The following is a 20,990-nucleotide window of genomic DNA, read 5'->3' on the forward strand; positions in this document are numbered from 1 at the left end:
GGTTAATTGTGAATCGGTAAAGAGTCTATAAGTTTTTTATGACTAGTTAATGAAACAGTTTTACAATTTACCAATTACCCACACAAGCTTCCTGTAAATCATTTCAAAATAAGAGCATTAAACTTTTAGTGCTACTAACTAAGCTCTAAACCTTTTTGATTTCTGCTTTTGACTGCTTTTTTTATTATTTAGGACTATTTAATGAGCGCTTTTTCCAGTTTAGCAATTTAGGACTCACGCTTCCTCAAATTGCTTTCAAAAAGCACCAGTCTAACTCTTAAATATCACTTAAATATCATATCACATCTCTCCTAAATATCACTTTTCTGCATGTGACTAGTTAATTATGACTAGTTAATGAAACTATTTTACTGTTCAGCAATTACAACAACAACTTTTATCAATTTAAATTCAAATACTTGTTCTGAAGCAAATTCCAGCTGTATTCAATATTTCCAAAACGTTGAGCTACTCATTCAGCTCTTGAAATCAAAACTATTTAATTACAATATTTAGCCATTTTGATATCCATCCATCCATTTTCTTAACCGCTTACTCCCTAGTGCGGGGTCACAGGGGTGCTGGAGCCTTTCCCAGCTGGCTACGGGCGAGAGGCAGGGTACACCCTGGACAGGTCGCCAGTCCATCGCAGGGCAACACATAGACAGACGACCATTTACACACACTCACACCTACGGGCAATGGAGAGAAGCCAATCAACCTAATGCACGTCATTGGACTGTGGGAGGAAGCCGGAGAACCCGGAGAGAACCCACGCAAACATGGGGAGAACATGCAAACTCCACACCAGGTACAGTACAACAGCATGGTAAGGGTTTAATATACTGTAGCAGTTAACGCAGCTGCTGTTAAAACTGGAAAATGTGTGCTTTAACATACCTATCTGGCAATAACTAAAAAAACTATTTAGAACTGTGTCTATGCCAAATTACCCTGTATCTGGTTGCAGAAAACTATTTTACTTGAAACAGGTATATAGACTGACAAAATAGTAACATGGTAGTTCAGAGGTCAGCTCTGTCCTGGGCTGTGTTCTGTCTGCAATACAGGAGGTGGGTGACAGAAGAGTCCTGGCAAAGCCAACATCTATCCTGGACCTTGACTTTCACCCACTGCAGGACACACCGTCTGATCTGGGGAGCAGCTTCTGTGACAGACTGATCCACCCTTGTCATGGGAAGGAGATCTTTGCTCTTTGCTGCAATTAGACTGTTCAATAAGCACAATATCACACTCGCTTACCCAGAATCAGTTGTAAAAAATATGCACTTATGTTTGTGTTCCATCTAATTAGGCTGTAGCAAGATGGTTTTAACAGTAAAAGTAAAAAACAGTAAAAGTAACAGTAAAAGTATTGTGTCAGCACAATGATGCATACATTTTGTTTGCTAATCTACAACATTACACCACGATAGATGGTGGCACAGATGTGTACTGGAGTTTAAACGCAGGAAACTAATTACTGAGTGGAGACAGCTGACAGGACACGTGATCAGAAACGTAAAGTAGGCAAAAGACACAACAGAACAGAAACCGGAAACACTACCAAAATAAAACAGGAAATGAACATGGCCAACCACAAAAGCACAGGAACAGCCCAGGTTCATGACATACGTCATTTTGATATATTTGGCTATATTTCAACAAATTAAGCAAACCTTTACACACTTCCTTGGTTTTCAGCAGTTCTTTAATTTCAGCAAATCTTTTTCAAATTTCCTCCATTTGAAATTCAACTACTTCAGCATCTTCTGCAAATATTCAGCATTGTTTAATCAATTCCTATTTCTTTTTAGATACATTCAACTATGCTTTACATGCTTGAGCTATTTTCATCTGTTTTAAATGTTTCAGCTACTTTCGGCAATTCTTCAGGAATACATTCAGCTTGGAAGCATTCACTGTGCATTTTCTTATGGAAATTCCTTATCTAGTTATTATTTTTCTTCCGATCGTTTTTCTGCATCTAACTAGTACTTATACTTTCAGCTACAGAAACGAAATAAAATAAAATAAAAATAAAATAAAAGCCCCAATCCTGATCTTTAGCTAAAGATAGGAATACTTCTGCTTTTAACAGGTTTATTATGACTAGGTGATTAGACTAATATACTGTTTAGGAAATACCTGCACAGGCCTTTTCCATATCCTTTCAAAATAAAAGCACCAATCCAATTTTTTTACAGTTTAACAATTAACCACAGAAACTTTCTCCAAATCCTTTCAAAATAAAAGTACTAATCCAAAGATTCAGTTTGTATACCAGTATTTCTGCCTTTGACTGTTTTTATTATGACTAGTTAAGGAGACTATTATACATTTTAGTAATTAGGCACACACTTCGTGCACATCCTTTCAAAATAAAAGCACCAATTCAGTCTTTTGCCTGAAAAGCACTGCTTTGGATTGGTTGAATATGATTACTTAATGAGCCTTTTTTTATTGTTAACCTCTGTTAAACTATGAGTGAGGGTTATTTTCCATTACCATATTCACCTTTGCATCAGGTCTGTTTTTTAACTATTGCAACCTTCAGCTTTTTGTTTGTTAAGCATATACACGTCGTCCAAGTCTTTTCAAAATAAATGCACCAATATATATATATATTTAGCCATAATAGCACTAATTTTGCCTTTTAATAGGTAATTGTGTTTAGTTAATAATACTATTTTAAAGTTTAGGTCTTAAGCATACATACACCTCAACAAAATCCTTTTAAAATACCAGTCCAAATCTTTAGCTTTCATAGCACTATTTCTACATTTGAAAGGTTAACTGAGACTAGATAATAAGACTATTTCATAGTTTAGCAATTAAGCACACACACCTTCTACAAATTATTTCAAAATAAAAGCACCATCCATATCTTTAGCTTTAATAGCGCTATTTTTGCTTTTGAATGCATAAATTTGACTAGTTAATGAGACTATTTTACTACTTAGCAATTACCTTCCTATGATTCCTCCTTATCCTTTCAAAATAAATGCACCAATCCAGATTTTAGCTATAAATAGTGATATTTCAGTTTTCAGCTAGTTTATTATGACTATTTAATATGGCTATTTTACTGTTTAGCAAATACCTGCACATGCTTCCTCCAATGCTCCAACCATTCTTCATTTAAAATTCAATGAATTCCTCTGCAATTACTCTCAGCTGTTCTAAATGTTTACACAACTTTCAGCTATTCTTTCAGGTTTTGGACTATTTAGCTGTTTTAAAACATTGAGCTACATTTTATCAAATTAAGCAGACCTTTTCAATCTTTTCAACCTTCCTCAACTTGGCAGCTGCTTCATCTTCTCCTGCAAATATTCAGTTCTATTTAACTCCTCATACTTTTCAAATACATTCATCCATGATTTAAATGGTTCAGATACTTTAAGCTATGTTGTAAATATTTCTGCTATTTTAACAATTATTTATTTTTCACAATACATTGAGCATGAAAGCATTCACTGTGCATTTTCTAATGGAAATGCTTCATCTAGTTGACTATGTCACAGTAGGGGAGTGAGCCTTGCATGGGGATTAATGAGACCACACTGAAGTCCAGCTGAAACCCTGCTGAATTTAGTCAGCGATTCTTAGCTGCTCCTACTGTATCCTTCATTACTTAAGGCCTCTGGTCCTTCAACACAAGCTTCCTGCTCAAGAAAGCCCAACAGCATCTTTTATTCCTGAGAAGGCTGAGGAAGGCTCCACTTCCACCACCAATTCCTAACACCTTCTATAGAGGGACTCTAGAGATTGTCCTAAGCAGCTGTATCACTGTGTGGTTGGGGAACTGTTCAATCGCAGAGCTGACCATAGGCTGTCTTTACTATTTCAGAAGATCATTGGGGTCTCTCTCCTCTCTGTCGAAAACAGCTACACCACATGCTGTATCCATAAATGCCACGAGCATTGTGGCTGATCGGACACACCCATCTCACACACTCTTCACTCCTTGCCATCTGGAACAAGGTACAGAAGCATTCGGGCACTCACATCCAGACTGTGTAACAGCTTCCTTCCACAAGTCATATGTCTCCTCAAAAAAAGGGAGTGAACTGACAAACATAAACACACACATAAAACACCCGGTGACAATCTCAAATAACATCTGGACGAAACTGACAAACATACATACTAATGGAACTACCTCATCCCCACAAAAGTATTAAAATGTGACTTTTTTTCTGTAGCTGTTGTCCTGTCTGCACATTTGTCTGTTGTCTCTTTTGTAAAATTGACTTTCTGCACAGTAATGTAAATCTTGTAAATGGTTGTATTATTGTAATTAATAATTACAATATTGTAAATATTGTAAATTATGTTGCATGTATATAATACCTTGGTCCTGGAGGAGCGCCGTTTCGTTTTACTGTATACTGAACTGTACATGGTTGGAATGACAATAAAAGCCGGCTTGACTACCATATTTCACTTACATGAAAGTGAACTGCACAGCACACAAGCAAACCTTGACAAGCTTTTCACAATATCAGCTTTTATCGGTGTGCTTTTGTCTTCATATACTAAAATGTAGCTATTTACAGTACAAGTCCACGTTAGAACAATGATATGTGAAATATGAGTTTACTACAAACAATGGTTCACATATATTTTATGAGCAGTACGTAGGTAAACAAGTACAGGCAGTGTTGTAGAGTCAATTAGTATTGTCTTCAGAGTCTTCAGAGCTCTCCATGCTCATGACAAGCTATTTGAAAACAGCCAGGTAATTTAAAACTTACCTAGAAATTGCTATGAAGAAAAAGCATCAGTAAATGAAATGTCAGAACAATAAACCATTGCAGATGCTTATGAAGACTTAGGCTGCTGGCCCCTCATTGTGGCTCCACTCGGACCCTTGTTCTTTGAGGCCATATGTTTTCCTGGCTTTGGCTCAGCCGCCACCTTTATAAACTCCTCCTGAGCCTATAGGTAAAACATAACAGTGAGCAGTCACTGGAACATCTCTGTCATCGTCCATCCAAGTGACTGTTACAATGGAAATAAATTTGGGGCATCATGGCATCGTGGTCATGTGTTTTTGTTTCATGCTTTAATGTAACAAAGCAGGCTACAAAAGGCAAAGCTAGTTCTTTGTTATAACAACTGCACTCTTACATCGTTTTTTACAGTCAAGAACTCTTTTTTTAGAACACCACAGAATTCTATTGTCAAAAGCTTTTGGGAGCTTTACTTAAAGAATCTTACATGTTTCCCCTCTGTGTATATGTATATATGTATGTGATGGTTTTGTATTTTAATAGTGTTTATTTTCAAATATTGTCATTCTGTTACCTGTCTAAACTCCTCTTTGCCTGACAACCTTCCAAAGGGTGAGGAATTCTTAATTATAGCTAACAAGTGAGCGTGTTCATGGTCTCATTCATCTCTGGGCCTACTTTTAAAAACACATGTTTTTCTTGATGTAAAGTACTAAGTTGTCATATATTCTGACACATACAAAACAGGAAAAGTCCAATATTTACATTCTCTATTTCTAAGGTCCTTTTCCCATCACTGAAGAAAATATGCTTTTGAGGCAAGATGTTGTGAACATCCTTGTTTTACTTTCCCTTCCTTTTTGAGTTTACGCTAATGAAGCAGTTGAAAAGAAGGAATAATGAAAAAAGACAATCTTTAGAAATTCTTACAAGCTGGTGGTCAGTTCTCAATGTACCACAGACTGAAGATCATTTCTCTTCAGTCTCAATTTGTTGTTTTAGCAGTCAAGCTTGTTTTCATTGTGTATTAAAACAATCCACAAGTCTGCAGCACAAAAAGGTACATGATTGGTGCAACTAAAAAGATGTGATTTGGTTAATAGTGGTTTTAGAGCTGGTCAGGTAGGTCAAAGAGAGCTTCTTCATACTGGTCGGTCCACAGCATATTGGCAGGGGCTCAGGTTGGACACAGGGTTCTGCATTGGGTAAGCAAAATTTGTGTGCTGCTTGGCCTTGAGCCGCAGGCTGGCCAGGCTGGAGTTGCAGGTGTCCCTATACATGTAGGGGCTTGCTGTGCTGGCATATGGGCAAGTAGCTGCAGTCACTGCTGCTGAGTTGAGTGCTGTGGGGCTGTTCAGGTTATTGAGGTTGCCCAGGTTGTTCAGACCAGTTGTGGAAACTCCAGCCACTGCTGAGGGTACCATGCTGGAGGCCATGTTCATGGAGGGGATGGAGCTGGGAGGAGAGAACATGGGCTGGGATGACAGAGGACTTACATTCATAGAGTTAAAAAACGGGAAGTTCTTTGCAGAGAGTGGGCTGCTTGCTAGGCTCTTGGTAGCCCAATTGTTATAGGAGTAACCCGTGTACATATCATCGTAGGGCTGCATGAGTCCGTTGAACTGAGCACCAAAGCCATTTTTGCACAACTCTGCCTGCTGGTTTCGCTCCCTCTTTCTCCACTTGGCACGTCTGTTCTTGAACCACACCTAAAAAAGCGTGAAAATAGTTTATAGTGTAGTCATATAGTTTTTCTATATAGAAGCACTTTACATTAAAATAGATTACATTTTAAATGGAATTGCAGTACACTTGTACACTCACACAGCCTTTGATGCAATGCATCTTCACAACACTACCAATAGAATGGTACTACATTTAAAATTAAACAAAAGGTTTAACAACAAAACACACACACACACACACACACACACACACACACACACACACACACACACATATATATATATATATATACATACATACAGTACATATGTACATATATATTCCACTTTTTATTAGCTTATGCAACCTTTGTTTTTACTAGTTTGCTTAATATTGATTACATACTATTTTATTATTTATAATGTGTTCTAAAGTCCCGCCAGTGCCTTTTGGTAGTCTTTCTTATGACAATTATTCCTGGTGCGAGGCCATAACAATGTGATCAGAATATGGCCAAAGACTGTTAGACTGTATCGTTTTCCTTTAAAAGAGTGAAAACTCATCTGCTACATGTTTCAAAATGCAAACATCTTTTTTGTAATAAACATTGTATAGTTAGTCAGTTTAATGGTCTACTTACAAAGAAAGCTCTGGAAAATTTGTGAAATAAACTTATTGACATAAGCAAATGAAGAAAATGAAATTAATCCCTTTCATAGAGTTTGACATATCATTTAAATTAATGTTTATTTTTGAACACAAGGGACAAAATGAATGATTGCAAAAGTTATTTTTAAATCCCTTTTTTACTCAAGAAATCTAAATGTGTTAGTAGTCTGCAAAGTTTAATTCTGAAACTAAGCAGTCAGCGCATCCTAACCCTTCTCAAAAAGTTTAATAATTTTGTGTGCTCCTGCAGCCAGAATTTTGAAAGACACAATGATCCCAGAAAGTAAGCTGAAGTGTATCTTCAAACAGTCATATTAAACAAGGTTTATTAAAACCAATCAGTCACTTATTTGAATAGTGGCACACTAATGAAAGAAATGTCACAGAAGGGCAATGACATTTGTCATTTTATGCTCCTATATTTGGAGGAAATAAAATGGATTAAGTTTTAGTGGAAAATCTAAATGAAGGGTTTGTTGAAACTTTTCGTTTGTTGATACAAAAAAGCACAAATGCATCATGTGTTTAAAGCTTTAAAGTCATTTGCTAACTTTATATGTTAGTACACTTTACAATAAATAAAATGATTGTCATTTATGAAAAATAGGGTTTATTATGTATTGTCTCTTTACTGCTTGTACAACATTTATGCCTTTCCCTTGTTGATTCTCTGCTGTTGGTCATCTTTATGGTCAACTTTAAATCCATAAATACCACAACCAGGAGACACAGTTTTCTGGATTTGAACTTATGCCAAGTTTAGTAAGAAATCTACGCATGTCTTTGTACATGAGGCCCCTGGTCCTCGGCTTCAGTTCACTTTGCTTACTGAACAAGTAGTGAAAACTAACAAAGCAGTGCTCAGCTCAGCTAGGTGAGGACAACACTTGCTGGGCGATGCTCTCTATTCTGTCAGAATGCACAGTGATGAATACGCTGTAACATTTGCAGCTAAGAGTGCATACGTTGGAGAGCAGCATGCAAATCACCTAATGCAAAGCAGCTTGAACATCTGTACTGTTCCATATTTATTAGCAGTGAAATGTGAGTCTAACCAACTTATTTGGTCAAAAAAACTCAGCAGGTATAGATTTTGTATTTGTTCTGTATTCTGCTTTGTCATAATTAATTCTTAAAAAAATATTATTAATAATTCATTTAATTGACCCCATTAGACGTTAAGCCATCATAATTTACCATTTATACCATTTTGTTGACTGGTGGCTGAAGTCTACAGTCTAGTAGAGACTGGGTTGTAGCTTTTATTGGGATTTTATTCTACTTTAGTAAATGTGATACACAATTATGGAATTCTGCATTTGTTACAGATTTCCAAGCTGGGCATTCACCAAGCTGAAAACATGGCTTATTTCATTTCATTTGAATAACAACTTAAAAACAATACAGGACAACAGTACCTAAAAGCAGGGGGTAGAAGCTGTTGCACATGTGGAGTCACTGTTTTAATTTTCTTCACGTTTCACTGGATTGTAAAGTTTTAAAATGCAGACAATTGTTTTTTTCTCTGTCACTCTACAAGCAATAACATCATTTCAATAAATGTTCTGCAGTTCTTTAAGGTATAGTCACTGTATTGAGCTCTGATCTGCATAGTAGAAACACTGTAAAAATATTGACAGGTCTGATCCAAGATATCGTCAGGCTAAAATTCCTAATGTGTCGAATGTTTGATATGGCAACAACACTGGGTTCGAGTTGTCCAGAGAGCAGAAACTGACCTTAGACGGTTGATGGGCTTTGTGACAGATGACATGAATCAAGCTGACAGGTGATGTAGGAATTTGCTCTGGTGCAAGAGATTGAAGGGTCAGCAGTCAAAGAGGAACAAGACAACTTGTCTGGTGCTCTTTCAAAATAACAACCAAGAGTGTGTGGTATGTGACCTTTAAACACAGCAGTCAACATTAATTTGATTCCTTTTTGTGGGGGAGCAACTATTGTATTGTTGTCTACCACAATGAGTGTCCTGCTGCAAATAGCTCCAGTGACTAATCCATTGGGTGTGGACACATTCTCCTGCACTTTTGCCATTTAGGTTTAGTATGTAAACTTTGTTGAAAGGCTTTGTTGGAATGAAATGAAATCTAGTTATCATCTCACCTGCCTAATGCTCATATTATACACTGATAAAAATAACTTTTTGGTGTAGTAAAACATATTAAAATAACTGTCATAACATTGACAGTGACAATGTAATAAATTAATTGTGTGGGGACAGTAAGTTTTACTAGGTATTTATTTATAACATCTAAGAGTTTTACAGTCACTGCACATGTATCAAAAAATACTAATTAAAATTTATTAGTACAACATTGGGCAGGTAAATCAGTGCATGCACATTTGAAGATAACAGATTCCCGCCCGCAATTTGACCTATGATGGTTTTGTTCCAAAGTTCCAGAAAGGCGCTGGTGAGATGGGAGCATCTCCTGTGTACAAGGAAGTGCTTTCTTGTTTTATTTAATGGGTCATTGTGCATTTTGTTTTGCTATCGTTTGCTTTTTTTTAATAAGTGCTTTAATGAGGATATGGTAGTTACATTAAGCTAGTCAGCCGAGTCAGTTTGTTTTTGCTGTGCCGGTTGGCTAACATTACCTCTGAAACACTTTGTATTTTTTGGACATGGAAGTGCTAAAGTTTTCATCTGAAGATGTGGTACAGGTTGACTAAGTGTGTATGAAATAGAAGTAGGTCATTAAACATAATAGTCATTATTGTGTTATTCCATCAGCATTAATATCTTGCTAATGTTACCACCATTAGGCATCTTTGTTCTTTCAAGTAGCCCCCTATACTGTGCTACTTGTATAAGCTACCCTTATACTGTGTGGCTTGTAGGTCTTTGTGTGTGGTCTGCGTTTGAATTCCGAGCCTGCTCGTTTTTTCTTTCTTGGTGTAAGGAGGATAAAATTTAAGCTAACGTTATCTTTATCATAAACGCAGGTAAAACAAGAACATAAAAACTCAAGGTCGCTAATTTAAAGTTAAACTCGGAGAAATGCTCTGCGAAAACACCACAAATAGATCCTATTTACTTAAAAATTATTTATTTATGTAAAACTGTCTAAATTATGTAATATTGATTCTGTGTAGTCGACAGCTTGACTTCCGGTCTGGGAACCTTTATTTTGCAGGTTCTGTTTCTGCTCGTGCACTCCTTGTTTCGCTAACTTGTTTTCCTAATTGTTTTCACCTGTAGCCATAATCACGGCTTGTGTTTAACCTTTGTGTTGCAATTCGTGCCTCTGTAAATGACCACCGTGCATGTTTTGCACCCGGTCATCCAACGGAGACGCATTGTGGGCGTGGCTGCTGGACGCGAGCGTCTGCACACTTAGGCAAACGTACGGAGGCTGTACACGCAGGAGTATGTTGTGTTTAAAACTAATACAGAAGTTTTGGTTCAACGTTTGTTCAGCAACTGTTTGGTCGCCTTATTAGTGAATGTGAAAACGTCTGTTCTTCCGCTGTGACTGTTGCTGTTTTCATTTCAGGAACGTGTGAGCCGCTAGTAATTAGCTATTGCTAAGGAACAATTGTACTCTTGGTGAGCGCAGGAGGTATGTACCGGTTACCGTTTAGTGTACTGTGATAAGTATTTTAATACTCTTTATGTATAACTTATTTAATTACTGGTGATCTGTTATTAGTTTCACGGTGTAAATGTGCTATGAGTGCTAAACGAAGCACATGTTTGCCATGTTATTTTGCTTTGGATTATACCTATGCCTATTCTTTCGGGCTTATCGGGGTTATGTTGAACTCTGTTATACTGCTTGGCGTTATTGCCTGTCTGCGCCTGCAGGCCACAGGGCCGACTAAAGCAGTATGTCAGTTGTCACGCTGCAGAAAACAAGCCCTTACTCTGGATCAGTTGGGAACTATACTTAATAATGCAAATGCAATAACTAAGTCTCCTGTCACCACCTCATTTATTAGATCCTCAAACCTATCACACCCACTTACCAGCTGGATCCTCCGCTTCCTCTTGCACTGCTTGTTTCAGGTATTGTTTTTTGTCCCTGTATTGTATAGTGTTTCTCCCACTACATACTGTATAGAGCTATGGTTAATCACTCTTTCTTCTTCCTAGTTGCATTCCAAAAGACAGAACGAAATCTACATCAGTTCTTCTCTCAATTCTTTGGGGATCCACATACTTGGCGTGTTTCTCAAATTCCGGACAGATTCACTAGGTACAGTTTTTCATGTTCACTGTGCATTATTAAGAAAGTACTTGGTCTTTTGTATTTGTTTCATAATAGAAGTTTTTTTGATCTTTTTGATCCTTTGTGCTAGAGGAGTGATGACACTCAACACATCCTAAAGATCCATGTGTCCATAGGGCTGATGAAGAGGATAGTGGAGGTTTCAATTTTTTTTGAAGACAAGGAGACGTTCACAGGATGCACTACTACTGCAGCTAAAGCTTACCCACGTATGGGCCTGTTTTATGCCCTCAACCCTGCATTCCTCATAGCATTGTGCTACACTTCTGAGCTGTTTCAGAAACCTGTCCTGGAACTGGATGAGATTGAAGTGTCAACAAACTTACAAGTCAAAGTTGTTGCCTAAACACCATGGCAAAAAGTCATAGATGCTTTCTGCGTTTGAAAAACCAACACCCCCTGAGAACATTTTTTTGTTATAAACCTTATAACAAAACAAATTTAAAACCTGTTTGTGGTTTAATTCAAAAGTAATTCATTGGTACACACAGAAGTTGTTTTGTTCAATGTTTTAAGCATTGAATCTTCAAACAGTTTAGTTCTATTTTGTATTGTAGTTGATTTAAATGTTCATGCATTAAGAAAAATAAATATGGTAATGTATCAAAATAAAACTGGTAACGTCTACATAATTGTAGTTAATAACAATGTCATAAAAGTAAATTTAATAGTCAATTAAAAGCTTACAGTATAATACAATATACTCTACTATAATAAGATTTACCTAATATTTTCATGATAATGAGCTTCATGTTCTAAAAAGGAGCATTGATTTTACTTAAATATTAATAAAAATAACTCATTACTTAAGTAAAATTAAGTAACATTTAATAAGTCTCTTCAGTAGCATCATGTTTAATAGTAAGTAAATTTTACTTGATCCTGATAGGTAAACTGTACTTGATATCTTCCTAGTAAAATATAATTAAAAACTTTGTGTGCAAATTGTTAGAGATTTTTTTAAGTAAGTCTTAAAAGTTATTTTTTTTCAGTGTACATCATTTTTTTTCCCCATAATTCGAATTACTTTATCTATATCTTGATCTATTGTATTAGAAATGTAATGCCATTTACGAAATAGTAACAATAATCTTACTGCCAGTATAACCTTATTGAACACGCATACAGTATATAGAGATGTCCATACACACGTTCAACCATTCTGAGACCTACTCTGACTCGTGCTTCAGTGAGATTGGTCCACACTGCTATCTCCTCTCTGGTGCTCATGTCGGGATAGCGGTTCCTCTGGAAAGTCGCCTCCAGCTCTTGAAGCTGCTGGCTGGTGAAGTGAGTCCTCTGTCGCCGCTGCTTTTTCTTAAGAGAGCCATCCTCTGGGCTAGTCTCATCCAGCTGGTTCTGCTGAGATTTCTCTGTGTCTGTAGACATATGTAAAGAAATTTGTTTTATTTAATTCATTTTTTAAATTTTAAATACCTTATAAGGTATAAGGACCTCGTTGCTAATTAAAGAGTAGTCAACAGACAAACAAACAAAAAATACACATCCCAATGCTATGTTTGATTGACTTTACCAGGACTCAAAAAGCCAGTTTGATCAAGAGTACAATTAAATGATGAAAAAAGTCTGAACTGAACAAAGCAAGCTAGGATATTACACAATATGTGACTAGTAAAGACTAAGACATGTGAAAACAGACATCAATACAATCACAGATAAATGCAAGAATACAAACCACAAATATAAGTATGTTATAATGTGAACAAGATATAATAGAGGCTGTCACGTGACTCATATGGAGGGAGAGGTGAAATGCAACAAACTTTAACAAAGTAGCGTGACAACATGCAAGTCTTGCTCAACTCTAGGCAAAGATTTATGGGTCTTGTTACAACTGCTGAGACGATGACCACGAAGCAGGCTTGTTAAGAAAATGTGGAGAGCAGACCCCTCAGGGCCACTCCAATCCATTGGATGCTGATGTACACAGTGTTGGGAGGTGGTTAGCCGGCGTTTTTTCTTCACACATGGCCTGGGCATTGAGCTGCTTGAGAACTGAGACTCCTGGCTAGTGGGCTTATGTGTGGGACTGTACTATGGCAAAGGCCCCTAAGCAAGTCCCTGAGCAGGTGGAACTAGACCTACGGCTGGTAGGACTAATTATCAGTAGTCAGTGGACAGACCTGGACAGAACTCCTCTAAGCTTTAACATGGGTACATGAAGAAAAAGAGAAGGGAGGCAGACCATGACACCTTAAACTAAACATACAAATACAGTAGAGGTGATCTAACTATAATGGCAATATACAGACCTGACCTCTGTCAACCATTTGTTAAAGAAGCCTTATCACACAAAGACACAGGCATTTGTTAGGCGACAAAACCACAATAGTGGTTTAGTTAGGAAAGCATTTAATGCATGTTGATTAGAACACCACCATGATGTAAGCAAGCATCTAACTGAGCTTTTTCATGCTGCCATGAAAAACAGGATGTGCTGTGAATTGGCACAATATTCTGCCATCCTTCAAACTCATTCATGTCTGCACTCTTAATTCCTGCTGAAACCAACTAAATAATAGTCAGGTCTGCTCAGTCATCATGTGGAATCCTTCCATCACAAAAATTAGGTTAGGTGAGATGCTATCAAGAAACAATTGCATGTGTCCCACAGAACAACATCATATCCAAGTTATCGCTGCCAGAAATCCTTTCTGCTAGGACAATTTGTGGACCTCACAAAAAGAAGTGAAATTAGCTGGCTAGCTAATCCTGTGGATCAGGCTTTTGTGGCTGGGGCAAGTTGGGCTGTGTTTGGGAAAGGCTTAGCTCGCTGTGAAATGATCAGTAAGGTCTAAAAAGAGGCGCCACAGGGCCACCACCAAAACCAATAAGGGCCAAGTTAAGGCCGTAATCTAGCAGAAAGCTGCACTGACGACAATAACGGCAATCTGACTGATAATGTGCTGACATGACAGTCATTCAAGGTCAGATTCTCAGGGCTTTGATATAGAAAACAGCTCGTAGACAAGTTTAATTAAATTACTTTTTAACATATGGAACATAAAAAACAAACAGAAAAGGAAAATAGTGAAAAATATATTCACTGAAGGAAAATTAGTCACATAGTGCATTTAATCTGTGGGTTAATGATGTCATAGCTTTTAAAAGCAGACCTCCAACCTGCTTTCAGAAGCCTTTATTGCACATGCTCAGGCCAGTGAGATTATTCATCAGTACATCCCAGCCCATCAAAATCAGCTCGGTGCAGACTAAAACATACATGGGGCAAAACTCTGTTGACTGAATCATAAAGACACTTCTGTCTCTACCCTAAGCATTGTTTTGCACATTGCACAATAGACTAGTTTCACTGTGTTGGAAGTTCTCCCACACGTCACTGTGATGGTAGATGTAGTTTTAAAGGTTATCACTGTACAATTTTAAAATTAAATACACACATTGTCACCTTATTTTCAGTACCTTAAACATAATTAAGACTCCTTCTGTCTTCTGAGAATGAAAACAATGCAGGAATGCCTGACTGGCCTTTAATTCTGATTATTGCATTGACTAAACAATTCAGCTCTAATAATTCAATGGTCTATAACAACAATAAAAGGCTTACCCTAATAAACTGGGTGAATAGTATATACAGTAATGATTAAAATAAATGCCTAAACCAACAACTGTTTGAACAACTGTTTGTATACATCATATATATATATATATATATATATATATATAATATATATATATATATATATATATATATATATATATATATATATATATATATATATATATATATATATATATATATATATGGTATTTAGTTTGGTGGTGGGATTTATTTCCTTTATCATATGTGCTGCCTTTTACACAATATAGGTGGATTAAGCAACTGTATGTATGTTCAAAGATTGAGTAAATGAGGTTTGCAGACAACTCATTACTATCAGCCTGCAGGCCTATATTACACAGTTTAAAACGTTTAAAAAGAAATAGAAACTAGCTCGATGTTTCGCGGTTATAATGAATTCAGTCAAGTTGCCGAAAGCTGATGCGCAAGAGACAGACTTTATTATATTTGAAGCCAAACGCTTGATGCTATTACAATCCATCACATTGGCCCATGGGTTAGAAACTCACACCAATAGTCCTCCGCAGAGGCAAAAGATAAATCATTAATTGACGAATATTTAGGGCCGGTGCTGAAGCGGTGAGAAGAGAAGACTTTTACCAGACAGACAGACAGACAGACAGACAGACAGACAGACAGATGTACCTCACTCACACAGCAATCCACCCGAGGACAGCGGGAGTGTAGCCTTCAAGCATAGCTATTGTTATTCGTACTATTATAGTCAAAATCCACAAGAAGAGAGGGAAATGAAAGTTGCAGACGTGAGGACGAATAGTGGCGTCTACTAACCGCTGTTGTCCTGGCCTTTACATCCGTGATCGTGCTGCGGAGTTCCGGAGTCAGAGAGTGACAACGCCGGACTGCGGGCTTCACTGTCTGTCAGCAGGTTGAAATCCATGAGCAGGCTCTGCGCATACAAACAGTGACCGCCGGGCTTCAGCCTCCGTCACTCAGCAGCCTCCTGTGAACAAAGTCGGGCCTGTTTAATTAGAAGTTATATGAGAACAATACTATATTCCAAACCGTAGTACGCCAACAGGAGTTAAAGAGCTTGTGAGAACAGGAGATTAGGAGATTTTACCTGACTTGTTCTTATTGTGAAGGATGACTGCAAGTACACTTTCCATGTAGGATATCACTGTAATTCGCAGAGTATTTTAGCCGTTTATATACATTGTCATGCAGACATAATTATAAATTTAGGCTATATTTTCTTCAACCGCGTTAACTGAATAAAACGCCTGCGTTGTCTCTCTCCTTCGCTTGCAGGTGATGTGCTGTCAGTGTGTCAGTCCTTTGCGATTTAACGATGCCTAAGAGCTTTTATGCATCATCCACATCATCTATATTGTTTTTGTTATTAATACAGCAATATCTAATCTTTGTTTAGGACTTTCTTCCTTTCGTTGTTTCCGTTCCCCTCGTCCCATCGCTACGCTCGCCTTTCTAATTATTGCTGGTAACATTGTAAATCCAAGAAAAATTATAACGGAATAAAAAAATAAATCTGAACTAAGAGAGATTGTGGTTGGGGCGTCCTTTGTAAAAAAAAGCACAGTTATTGTTTATGACTGTATACATTCGATCTAACATTATTTATTCGAGGCATGCAACAAAGTTCACACCTAAAAGAACCCACATCATCTTTTCACGTAATTTCGTTTCTGATCTGAAGTAAAATTGATGTCTTCCTCAGTTGAGAAGACGTTAAAAGACATTATCTCACAAACGAACCGCATCAGCTGAAGTTGATATGCGTTTATTTCTGCCAGTGATGTAACATTTGTTTATATACAGCAAATATTATTTTTTAATGTTAATTAATGTTGTATCTGGGTGTAAATATTAATATTTAGTTTCAAGGACACTCGGCAACGCACATAACACACAAAGAGCTTGAACTCCTTCTCAGGTTAAATCAGATCAGAAAATATTTTCAAAAAGCTGTTTCCATTTTGTTTAAAAACAAATGAGGTTGTATACAGCGGCTGTTGTGTCAGTGGCTAAACAGATGGTGGCAGTAGACCAGGGGTTTACTTTCACTAGTCTGGCTTCTTTGTTTAAAATGTTCTGTTATATTTTGTGATGAGGTCTGAATAACCTCTACTAAACCTTTCAGCCTTCTGCCTCTCTATGAGGGAGCTCAAATATGTTTTCTGAAAAGAGGAATTCATCCTTCGGGCTTTTAATCATGTTGTTCCTTTTGTTATTATGGCTTTTGTGTAGACAGGAACCCTGCGACGAAGTGGCAAGACGCACATTACATAGAGTTATTTAGAATTATGAATCTAATTTAAAATGTAGTCATGACATTAAGTAAATTGCTATTTTTCTCTTGGCCTCACATTTTGTTTATATTTGTCATTTTCTTTACTTCAAACTACAACTGACCTGGCTGACCATAACAAATCTGTCCATTTTATTTTTATGTTAAATTTTATGTTAAAATAATTTGTATGTTAAAAAGAAAATTTAAAAAAAAACATATTTTATCCCAAATTCCATCCATCCATTTTCTATAAGGCTTTATCCGGGGGGGTGATGGAGCCTGGAGCTGGCTATGGGTGAGAGGCAGGGTACACCCTGGACAGGTCTCCAGCCCATCGCAGGGCAACACAGAGACAAACAACCATTCACACACGCACTCACACCTACGGGCAATTTAGAATAGCCAATCAACCTAATGCATGATTTTGGACTGTGGGAGAACCCAGAGAAAACCCACGCGAACACGAGAAGAACATGCAAACTACACACCCGGCTCGCCTCCGGGAATCGAACCCAGGAGGTGTGAGGCGACGGTGCTACCCACCGCACCACCGTGGCGCCCTAGCCCAAATTTAATGTAGTATTACAATAAAGGAAAATCCACCACATGTTTTTCAGATTTGGCAAGAAGAATTCATACAATGTACACTGGACGTTGAACAGCTCCATGCTGTGGCTTTGGATCTGAGGTGGTCTTTGTTCAAACAAGATCTGTTTCATTTTTGTTCAGTAACAGCTACTATGCTAATACGCATCTCACGAATCCGGCAAATGTTCATGTATTGCTAGAAATTCTTTTTAATCAAATAAAGATGACCCAGGCTTCTCCTTTGGCACAGTTGCACCATTGTAGATATGGTGGATATTGTGGCCCAGTTGATGTAGTTTCAGACACCAATGCTATTCACCTGACATACTGTTGCCAAGACTAGGAATATAAAGCATTGCCAATGTTTTAGTCCTCAGTGCCGCAGGCGTTCTGTTCAAATCGGATGCAAATAACTGAAATACCAGACTCTTTGCTTTAAATAAACTGGAGCACTGCATGTGTAAGATCTATATCTACGACCTTACATGTGACGATATATTATTATTATTATTATTATTATTATTATTATTAATAATAATAATAATAATAATAATAATAATAATAATAATAATAATAATAATAATAATAATAATAATAATAATAATAATAATAATAAATATTATATTATAATAATTTAATAATACAATAAATACCTGTTATATAAATATGTACTACTACCACTACTACTACTACTACTAATAATAATAATAATAATAATAATAAAGAGCAAAATCCTCTCATTTTGTGAGGGATTGCTAGTCCATCTGGCGATGCCTGTGGCAGGCTGTACGCATTTCCACAGAGTGTAGGCATTAGCCTGGGAATTATTCAAAAACGCATCGAGAATTAATTCCCCGGATTAAGAGTTGATTAAGATGTGTGTCACTTTGCTGTCTGAGAACTTATTAGGAGCCTTCTTGAAGAGGTGGCAGATGGAACTTCAGTCCAGTGTTTGTAGATGTTAATTTCTGCTCTCGTATAACAGTCATTTGCATATGATTGAGGCTCTGAGGTCGTGGCAGTGCTGGAGCAGATCACTGCCTCTATGTAAAGACAGACAGGAGATAATAGGTTTGAGCCAATACTAGTCCACAACAGTAATAACCACAACACTGATGAAGGGAGCTTCTGATGAACCTGAGTAGAGGATGGTGTAAAACAACATATGATTATTTTATTCATCATTTCGATTCAACAAATCGCCGATGAATACAAAGTTGATAGTTTATGGTAATTACACAGAGCAAATAAAACATTTCATTTTAGATAATAAATGTTAGATTATTTCTGAATGGATGCAGGTAAAGGCCACGCTGTGGCTGCAGAGTCAGGCTTTTCATCTTTTTCTAATTTAAAATTTAATAAAACGGGCATGTAGGATATCGCTGTGCAAGTTGCTAAAGGACAATGGACTAACCTAATACAGGCCAATTCAAAATTCAATGCAAATGATCGAGCAACAAATGATACAGGCCACTGTAGGTTTGGCCTCATTATTCCACAGGCCTCGGCCTTCTGACATGCCATGGTGAACATGGCTGGATGAAGCCTAATAAAACTATTTACATTGTACCCCGAGGCCAAACGTAAATTTCGATTAAACAAATTTTATTTTCATACGTGCAGCCCTGGGCCAGATGCAAAGGAGGCTATTAACTGAAGGCCAGTTCGAGGAAATGATAGTTAAATCTGTGATTCCTTCGATTTCTATCAGAGAAAATTACCAGCGCTGCCTCAACAAAATGACTTAAATTTAGTATAAAAGGAAGCGTATAAGAAACTGAGACATTACTGATTTCTGACGTGTTTTATTTTGCAAAATAGTCTAATTTATTGTACGGCTAAAACATAAGCTTAAATAATAATAAGTCGTGGATTGTAAATTGTAAATGTATTTCACGTAATTACAGTCGTGTATAGTTTTTATTATACATGCTGTATTTATTATACATATACAAGTTTCCCTGTGTCTCATGTGACAAGAGTTTTTTTCAAGTCTTAGTTTAACAACACTAGGGGCTAAAGTATAATTACAAAGTTTCAAATTGTTATCGAGCATTTGCTTTAAGGCCGACCCTGTTTATTGTCACGTAGTCTTTCAACAAAGTATTATTTATGTGTGCGTGTGCGCGCGTGTCTGTGTGTCTGGTTTTCAGTCCACCTGCCACCTATCAATTTCTTCAACGTTGCTGAAAATTTTGGACGTATTAGTATTTCCACAGCGGCTTCCTGTGCAAAGGCTTTCGGTTCATCCAATTTCTTCTGCTCCAGTCGGCCTCGCACATGGCCAGAGGGGCTCAGCACGTTTGAAAGTCTATACAATAAAACGGCGACTACTACCTGAGTTTTATCGGTTTAAATTGTGCTAATCGTCCATGTTATTAAAAATGCAGTGTTAAATGTGGCAGGACGTGGGCTGATAGCTCGTCTTTCTTTCGCATAATAAGGTTAGTCAGAAAACGCATAGTATAAGTGAACTTCTGCCAAAATGTCCGGCTTTACACAAAGGCTGCATTAGAAAGTGATATAAGGTTCTCCATTCATTACCAGAAGCAATTGAAAACGGTCCGTTTTACACACTAAACTGTGAATGGATGCTTGCAGGCAGGCACGCGCAAAAATGTTATGTGGACTTACCTCGAAACCTGACGAGATTAAATTAATCCGTGGAAAGACCAAATAGCGGTGCTGACGAACGATAGGTGTCTTGGTGACATTGGCAAAAAAGTTCCCAGTCAAAAAGTCATAAAAAACGTCAGTGGCGCAGTTTTCTTCTACTTGTTCTAGTGTTGACAGGCGTGAAGACGGTGAAGGAGTGAGGCTTGATCCCCACGCAGAGTGGAGGGAGGGAGGGGATGAGGACTGGGATGATTTCAAGCTCAATAATGTGTGACAGGTCCACTATAGAAAGGACAGCCCACAGTGCTATTACCTACTGACTGGAGTCACTGTAATAGATAAATGAATTTAAAATAAACAATGTTTTAGGCTCACTCCATAAGAAACATAAGTTTACCTGCTCCCTTCAGAAAAATTAGTTGATTTAGTTGAGTTGAATTAATTATCTGTTCCACTCTGTTTCAGGTTTGCATTCATCATGGACAGCCATATCAAACACATCTACTTTCCTTTAATTAATCAGTTCACTTTTACACATCCTGCCTCCTGCTATTACTACTTAGGGCCTGTTCCCTGGAAATTTC

The 20,990-nt window shown here is 37.3% G+C and overlaps 1 protein-coding gene and 1 long non-coding RNA gene across 3 annotated transcripts; one reads left to right on the forward strand and one right to left on the reverse strand.

The window, feature by feature from the left end:
* Positions 1-4,586: 4,586 nt before the first annotated feature.
* On the reverse strand, positions 4,587-20,637 carry pitx3 (paired-like homeodomain 3). Its single transcript, XM_029127620.3, has 4 exons — positions 20,425-20,637; positions 15,720-15,891; positions 12,497-12,702; positions 4,587-6,448 (listed from the first exon to the last, which is right to left on the reverse strand). Exons 2-4 carry the CDS (start codon positions 15,826-15,828, stop codon positions 5,882-5,884), a joined length of 882 nt encoding a protein of 293 aa, XP_028983453.1. The 5' UTR covers positions 15,829-15,891; positions 20,425-20,637; the 3' UTR covers positions 4,587-5,881.
* LOC114842111 (uncharacterized) lies at positions 9,491-11,962 on the forward strand. 2 transcript variants are annotated; one of them, XR_008692595.1, is made up of 6 exons: positions 9,491-9,505; positions 10,294-10,461; positions 10,589-10,654; positions 11,034-11,100; positions 11,188-11,290; positions 11,394-11,962. It is a non-coding gene; the product is annotated as an uncharacterized LOC114842111 (long non-coding RNA). The 2 variants fall into 2 exon arrangements; XR_003783255.3 differs by lacking the exon at positions 9,491-9,505 and having other exon boundaries at positions 9,844-10,461; positions 11,394-11,958.
* Positions 20,638-20,990: the final 353 nt, after the last annotated feature.

Source organism: Betta splendens, chromosome 15 (assembly GCF_900634795.4).
Source record: "Betta splendens chromosome 15, fBetSpl5.4, whole genome shotgun sequence".
NCBI classification, from domain to species: domain Eukaryota; kingdom Metazoa; phylum Chordata; class Actinopteri; order Anabantiformes; family Osphronemidae; genus Betta; species Betta splendens.